The sequence below is a fragment of the Mandrillus leucophaeus genome, unplaced genomic scaffold, assembly GCF_000951045.1.
Source record: "Mandrillus leucophaeus isolate KB7577 unplaced genomic scaffold, Mleu.le_1.0 Scaffold10, whole genome shotgun sequence".
Taxonomy (NCBI): Eukaryota; Metazoa; Chordata; class Mammalia; order Primates; family Cercopithecidae; genus Mandrillus; species Mandrillus leucophaeus.
In genome coordinates, this window is record NW_012098098.1 from 7,421,957 (window position 1) to 7,429,434 (window position 7,478).

At 53.5% G+C, this 7,478-nt stretch overlaps 1 protein-coding gene across 3 annotated transcripts in view; it reads right to left on the reverse strand.

The window, feature by feature from the left end:
* FANCA (Fanconi anemia, complementation group A) overlaps nucleotides 1-7,478 on the reverse strand; it is an 86,674-nt gene that overhangs the window by 45,161 nt on the left and 34,035 nt on the right. For all 3 annotated transcript variants that reach the window (XM_011972110.1, XM_011972119.1, XM_011972104.1), the window contains exons 14-19: nucleotides 4,507-4,617; nucleotides 2,734-2,829; nucleotides 2,586-2,645; nucleotides 1,223-1,311; nucleotides 396-456; nucleotides 254-303 (exon numbers count right to left, since the gene is read on the reverse strand). In XM_011972110.1, coding sequence (XP_011827500.1) covers nucleotides 254-303; nucleotides 396-456; nucleotides 1,223-1,311; nucleotides 2,586-2,645; nucleotides 2,734-2,829; nucleotides 4,507-4,617 — 467 coding nt within the window. The remainder of the gene's footprint in view (nucleotides 1-253; nucleotides 304-395; nucleotides 457-1,222; nucleotides 1,312-2,585; nucleotides 2,646-2,733; nucleotides 2,830-4,506; nucleotides 4,618-7,478) is intronic.

Sequence of the window (7,478 nt, forward strand, 5' to 3'; positions counted from 1 at the left end):
TCCCAGCTACTCAGGAGGCTGAGACAAGAGAATCGCTTGAACCTAAGAGGTGGAGGTTGCAGTGAGCCGAGATCTCGCCTCTGTACTCCAAGCCTGGGTGACAGAGCGAGTCTCCGTCTTAAAAAAAATAGTAACCAACTAATTTTGGAGCCAATATTTTATATCTAATTTCTCTACAGAAGAGCCACAAATCTTCGCATTGTCAGAAGAAACCTGTAAGCACAGCTGTCCCCTTCCAGCCGTGGCTGCATACCTCTTCAGAGACTCTATAAACGCCACACGGGAGTCAGGGACTTTGGGGAGCTGTGGGAAGAGAAGAGCCCTGTGAGAGGCTGACAAGCAAAGTCCTCGCTTGCTACACAACTGGTCGTGAACTCATGGAGACGCATACTGACCACTCGAGGTGTGAGCAGGGCAGGGAGGAAGTGGGACACGTAGTAAGGCCTCCTGAATATGCTGCAACACAGAGAAGCAGACAGTGCGTAGGTGAGTGCAGCGAAAAGGCAATTCCCACAGACAGTGACTGGTGTTTCAGAGAGTTGACCGCGAGGGCTTATTCCAAAGCCACGATGAAGCCTTCTTGCGCACAGTTCTGGGACAAGGCATGTGTGGGGCAGGACCACATTCCGCCTGCTCCCCGGGCATGAACGTGGAGCCTGGATCAATCTGAGGCCATGAGGACCATGTAAGGTCCATTTGGGGCAATTTTCTTGGAGCTAATTTCAAAACCCTGGGAGCTGCAATCAGCTCATCCACACGGATAACTACCGGAATTCAAGATGTTTTGGGATCACAACAAATTGAATAAAGCTGTGCTATTCAGCTCTCTATTACTGACTCCATATTGGTCATGAAGAAGACATTGATAAAAAAAATCATCAGGGCCCCACTGTCTTCCCTCCCAGTGCAAGCTCCCCAATCAGCACTTCCTGTCAGCTGTTTCAGCATTGGGGGGCATCACCTGCTTTTACAGAGAAAAACATGTTTCATGGCAAATGTATATCTCTTGACCTCAGCCCGTATCCCCTCACAGCAGGATCCTCGATGTGACATTTACAGCCCTGACTCCTGTCTCTCCATGAATCGACAGTGGTCAACCTGCCCCATGTGGCTCTGAGCAGACCTGGGACACACTCAGAAGAGCCCCAAGACACTGACAGGCATCAGAGCGGAGTCTGCACACATTGCAGCCACCAGCGGCCCTTTGGGCAGCCCAGCCTACCTGGCCTCCATGACGGTAACTGGGATTTTCCCCGTATGCTCAAACACCATGACGGCCTTTTCAACATCCTGAAGAGCTTGGCTGTGGGGCTGGTTCCCACACAGGGAGGAAGGGAAAAAGAACAGAGGACTTTAAAGAAAAGAAAGTGAGCAGTGAAGGCCACACTCAACCTGTGCTTCCTTGATGCAAAGACTCTGTACAAATTAAAGGTAAAGGCCCACATGGTGTGTCCACAGCAGGGGCCCTGGAGCACTCCACAATGTCCCAAAATACCAGCAAGACAGGGGAAGGAACAACACTGCCGCTTCCACACGCACAAAGCTCAGACCCGGCGATGTGCAGCGCTCATCAAGACAGCTCAGCTGGGCCGGGCGCGGTGGCTCAAGCCTGTAATTCCAGCACTTTGGGAGGCCGAGACGGGCGGATCACAAGGTCAGGAGATCGAGACCATCCTGGCGAACCCGGTGAAACCCCGTCTCTACTAAAAAATACAAAAAACTAGCTGGGCGAGGTGGCGAGCGCCTGTAGTCCCAGCTACTCGGGAGGCTGAGGCAGGAGAATGGCATGAACCCGGGAGGCGGAGCTTGCAGTGAGCTGAGATCTAGCCACTGCACTCCAGCCTGGGTGACAGAGCAAGACCCTGTCTCAAAAAAAAAAAACAGAACAAAACAAAACAAAAAAAAGACAGCTCAGCTCTGCTGAGAGCCTGCCGTGAGCCTCTTTCATGCCTCTAGGAGACTAAAGAGTTGAAAGTAAAGATTTCGGCTGGGCGCAGTGGCTCACGCCTGTAATCCCAGCACTTTGGGAGGCAGAGGCGGGCGGATCATGAGGTCAGGAGATCGAGACAATCCTGGCTAACACAGTGAAACCCCATCTCTACTAAAAACACAAAAAATCAGCCGGGCGTGGTGGTAGGCGCCTGTAGTCCCAGCTACTTGGGGGGCTGAGACAGGAGAATGGCGTGCACCTGGGAGGCGGAGTTTACAGTGAGCCAAGATTGGGCCACTGCACTCCAGCCTGGGCGACAGAGCAAGACTCCGACTCCAAAGAAAAAAAGTTCACACTTTTCTGTGATTCAGAGAAAAACATGAGCAACCACCTCTCCATTCAACCCCACATGAACCAAGGTCTCCTGAAAGGACAAATTTACTGCAGCGTGAGGTGCTTCATTCCCACACACAGTAACTCTTTCCACACACACAAGGTGGGACAAGGCAAAACAAAGGCCCCCAGAGCCTAGTCCCCAGCTGCGCCCAAGGGAAGACCACGTAAAAGCTCAAGCTCAACTCAAGAGTCAAAGGAAACTGGACTTTGCATGGTGGGCGTGACTGGCTGAGACCCTGCAGGGCTCAAGCAACGTTACCTCAGTAATGTCCCCAGCTGATGACAAATCCTCATAGAGTCCCATGCTTTCTATGGAAACCTTCAGAGAAGAGACAGAATGAGAACAAGAAAACAAAGCAGTTTCTGCCAGGACAGGTGTGAGGAGTGGGCACGGAGGGGCAGCTTGCCTTGAGGTCAGCCAGCCGTGTCTTGGCCAATGAGATGTAGTCTGTGAGGAGGGAGCGGTACTTGCTGGGAACGAGGGGAGGGTGGAGAATGTGCACCTGAGGATAGATGGCAGAGTGCAGCACCATTAGTCTGGGAACTGCCTGGACTCCAGGGAGGCCACAATTCACTTCCAACATCCACAGTGCTGAGTAGAGAAACACGGCCCTTTACAGACTTACGAGTATGCAAAGCAAACCATTAGTAAAATTAAAACACAAGCCAGGTGCAATGGCTCATTCCTGTAATCCCAGCACTTTGGGAGGCCAAGATGGGCGGATCACGAGGTCAGGAGATTGAGACCATCCTGGCTAACATGGTGAAACCCCATCTCTACTAAAAATACAAAAAATTAGCTGGGCGTGGTGGCGGGCGCCTGTAGTCCCAGCTACTCGGGAGGCTGAGGCAAGAGAAAGGCGTGAACCGGGGAGGCGGAGCTTGCAGTGAGCTGAGATCGTGCCACTGCACTCCAGTCTAGGCGACAGAGCGAGACTCTGTATGCTTCCCCAGGTGAAAAACGAAGGAATTCTAATGTAGTTGGTCCTCCAAGTCCTGGGTGGCTCACTGGGGAAACCAGGGATGTACAATCCCAGCAGCAGCAGGAACTGGCTGGCCCACCTGCAGCTCCATGCCTGTGGCTTCCTGGTCAAAGGGGACAGAGGAGACACTGCATTTTTTTTTTGAGAGGGAGTTTTGCTGCTGTTGCCCAGGCTGGAGTGCAGTGGCGCGGTCTCAGCTGCAACCTCCACCTCCCCGGTTCAAGCGATTCTCCTGCCTCAGCCTCCAAGTAGGTGGGATTACAGGCATGTGCCACCACACCAGGCTAATTTTGTATTTTTAGTAGAGATGGGGTTTCTCCATGTTGGTCAGGCTGGTGTCAAACTCCTGACCTCAAGTGATCTGCCCTCCTCAGCCTCCAAAAGTGCTGGGATTACAGGTGTGTGAGCCACCATGCCCGGCCAATTTTCTTAAAAGATGAGGGTCAGGCTGGGCACAGTGGCTCATGCCTGTAATCCCAGCACTTTGGGAGGCCAAGGCAGAAGGATCACTTGAGCTCAGTTCAAGACCAGCCTGGGCAACACAGCAAGTACTCCATTTGTACTAAAAAAAAGAAAAAACACCAGCCAGGTTTGCTGGTGTGCGCCTAGAGTCCCAACTACTCAGGAGGCTGAGGTGGGAGAACTGCTTGACCTGGGAGGTGTAGGCTACAGTGAGTTATGATGGCTACACTGCACTCCAGCCTGGGCAACAGAGTGAGACTGTCTCCAAAAAAAAAAAAGCCAAAATGAGTCCCTAACACGTCACTGCAGTACAGCTTCCTCCTCCTGCATCACTGGGCGCTGAGAATGTCTCTCCACGTCACCACTCAGACCTGCTCGCTGTTTTGAGGGAGGAAGGGAAAAAGAACAGAGGACTTTAAAAAGAAAATGAGCAGTGAAGGCCACACCCAACCGTGTTGAGCGGGTCTATCTACTCACCTCCTTGGCCTAGAGGAGAAAAGAGTTTCTGAGAGTTTGCCATTACTGGCACACACGCCCTCACTTTGTGTCCACACGGATACCCCCAGCTGCAATGTTTGTGTTGTTTCACCATAAACTGCTTGGGGAAGGGGAGGGGCCTGGCTGAGAGGCTCAGAGCAGATCTGCAGGAGGCTCTTGGGGAGGCCAAGGCAGTCCTCAGATTGAGCAGGTGAGCAGAAGCACCAGAAATCATGGATATGGCAGCCAGCTTCTCACCTGCAGGTACCGGGGGGACTCAAAAGGCACGAGGTCTGACAAGAACGTAAACAGGAAGACCAGTGCCTTCTTGCTGCAACCATGGTAGCCTCGCGTGCTCCCAAAGGAGGCCTGTGTGGAGAGAAAAGCGTGAAGCCCAGGACAGCCAGGCGCGGCTGCACCACCTAGGCAGTGTCTGGGCTGCTTCTCTAGTCTGTGTCCTGAACAGAAAGGAAAAAAGAGAAACAACCAAAAGTCACTGTGGCTCACACATTTACAGATGGCGTGGCTGTGCTTTGATTAAAGAGAAGATCTAAAAGTTATTCAAAGAAAAGCAGTTAAAAATAATTAGCTATAACAAACACTGATGGTATCCTTTTGGGATCCTTGGGGTACAATTTGTTAAATGCCCTAAGAAGTGTTTATGCACAGCAAACAAACTGATTTTGTGGGATGAAGCCGCTTCTGAACACACTTTAACTTCTAACCTCATCCATCAGTGGACAGATCACTGCAAGAGAGGTGCATAAGGAGAACAGGCCAAGGAGGCCACCCCTCAGACAGTGACACTGCAAGACCCCAGCAGAGCAAGCATGGAACATGAGCAAACCCTTCCAGGAACGAACGGGGCTGCAGCAAGGTCCTGGGGGCTGCAGTCAGTCAGGGAGGGAAGGCAGATTTTAAATGGGCATCCTGAACACATCACAAGTGAACCTGCAGAGAGAATGTGTACCTCTGTGAACACGGAGCCACTTACTGCAAAACCGCACGAGCTCCTGCTGCCCTGGCCCCGGGTGAGAGCACAGGAGATCCTGGTGGCCCCGGGTGAGCGCACAGGAGGTCCTGGTGGCCCCGTGAGAGCGCACAGGAGATCCTGGTGGCCCCGTGTGAGCGCACAGGAGATCCTGGTGGCCCCGTGAGAGCACAGGAGATCCTGGTGGCCCCGTGAGAGCGCACAGGAGATCCTGGTGGCCCCGGGTGAGAGCACAGGAGATCCTGGTGGCCCCGGGTGAGCGCACAGGAGATCCTGGTGGCCCCGGGTGAGCGCACAGGAGATCCTGGTGGCCCCGGGTGAGCGCACAGGAGATCCTGGTGGCTCCGTGTGAGCACAGGAGATCCTGGTGGCCCCGGGTGAGCGCACAGGAGATCCTGGTGGCCCCGTGTGAGCGCACAGGAGGTCCTGGTGGCCCCGGGTGAGAGCACAGGAGATCCTGGTGGCCCCGGGTGAGCGCACAGGAGGTCCTGGTGGCCCCGGGTGAGCGCACAGGAGGTCCTGGTGGCCCCGTGTGAGCGCACAGGAGATCCTGGTGGCCCCGTGTGAGCGCACAGGAGATCCTGGTGGCCCCGTGAGAGCACAGGAGATCCTGGTGGCCCCGTGTGAGAGCACAGGAGATCCTGGTGGCCCCGGGTGAGCGCACAGGAGATCCTGGTGGCCCCGTGTGAGCGCACAGGAGATCCTGGTGGCTCCGTGTGAGCACAGGAGATCCTGGTGGCCCCGTGAGAGCGCACAGGAGATCCTGGTGGCCCCGTGAGAGCGCACAGGAGATCCTGGTGAAAGCTCAGCGAGTTAATATCCATCAGGAAACCTGAACTGCAACTGGAACTGAAGGCTCACCTTGGTCTTTCTGAAAGCGTGCAACATTGTGTACATTTTTTTTTTTTTTTTTTGGAGACAGAGTCTGGCTCTGTTGCTCAGGCTGGAGTGCAATGGCGCAATCTTGACTCACTGCAACGTCTGCCCCCCAGATTTGAGGGATTCTCCTGCCTCCCTAGGAGCTGAGATTACAGGCATTTGCCACCACTCCCAGCTTTTTTTTTTCTTTTTGAGAGACAGTCTCGCTCTGTCACCCAGGCTGCAGTGCAGTGGCACAGTCAGGGCTCACTGCAACCTGCACCTCCCGGGTTCAAGCGATTCTCCTGCCTCAGCCTCCTGAGTAGCTGGATTATAGGCACCCACCACCACACCCAGTTAAATTTCGTATTTTTGGTACAGATGGGGTTTTGTCGTGTTGCTAAGGGTGGTCTCCAACTACTGGGCTCAAGCGATCTGCCCGCCTCATCCTCCCACAGTGCTAGGATTTGCCTTCAAAAGTAAAAATTAAAACAGATGTTCAGGCCAGGTTCGGTGGCCCATGCCTGTAATCCCAGCACTTTGCGAGGCTAAGTGGAGCGGATCACGAGGTCAGGAGTTCGAGACCAGCCTGGCCAACACGGTGAAACCCCATCTCTACTAAAATTACAAAAATTAGCCGGGTGTAGTGGTGGGCACCTGTAGTCCCAGCTGCTCGGGAGGTTGAGGCAGGAGAATCGCTAGAACCCAGGAGGCGGGAGTTGCAGTGAGTCGAGAACACGCCACTGCACTCCAATCTGGTGACAGAGAGGGATTCCATCTCAAAAACAAAACAAAACAAAAACAAATGTTCAAAGACTGAATATGCATATATATATTTATCAAAACTCATCTAACTGTCTGGACATGGTGGTTCAGGCTGTAATCCCAGTGCTTTGAAGGTTGAGGTGGGGGGATCGCTTAAGGCCAGGAATCCGAGACCAGCCTGGGCAACACAGTATGATGTATTTATTAAAAAAAAGTTTTTTAATTTGCTGAGTGTGGCGGCACACACCTGTAGTTCCAGTGACTCTGGAAGCTGAGGCAGGAGAACTGCTTGACCCCAGGAGGTCAAGGCTGCAGTGAGCTATGATCATGCCACTGCACTCCAGCCTGGGCAACAGAGCAACACTCAGTCTCTTAAAACACAAAAAGAGGCCGGGCGCGGTGGCTCAAGCCTGTAATCCCAGCACTTTGGGAGGCCGAGACGGGCAGATCACGACGTCAGGAGATCGAGACCATCCTGGCTAACGTGGTGAAACCCCGTCTCTACTAAAAAATACAAAAAATTAGCCGGGCGAGGTGGCAGGCGCCTGTAGTCCCAGCTACTCGGGAGGCTGAGGCAGGAGAATGGCGTGAACCCTGGAGGCAGAGCTTGCAGTGA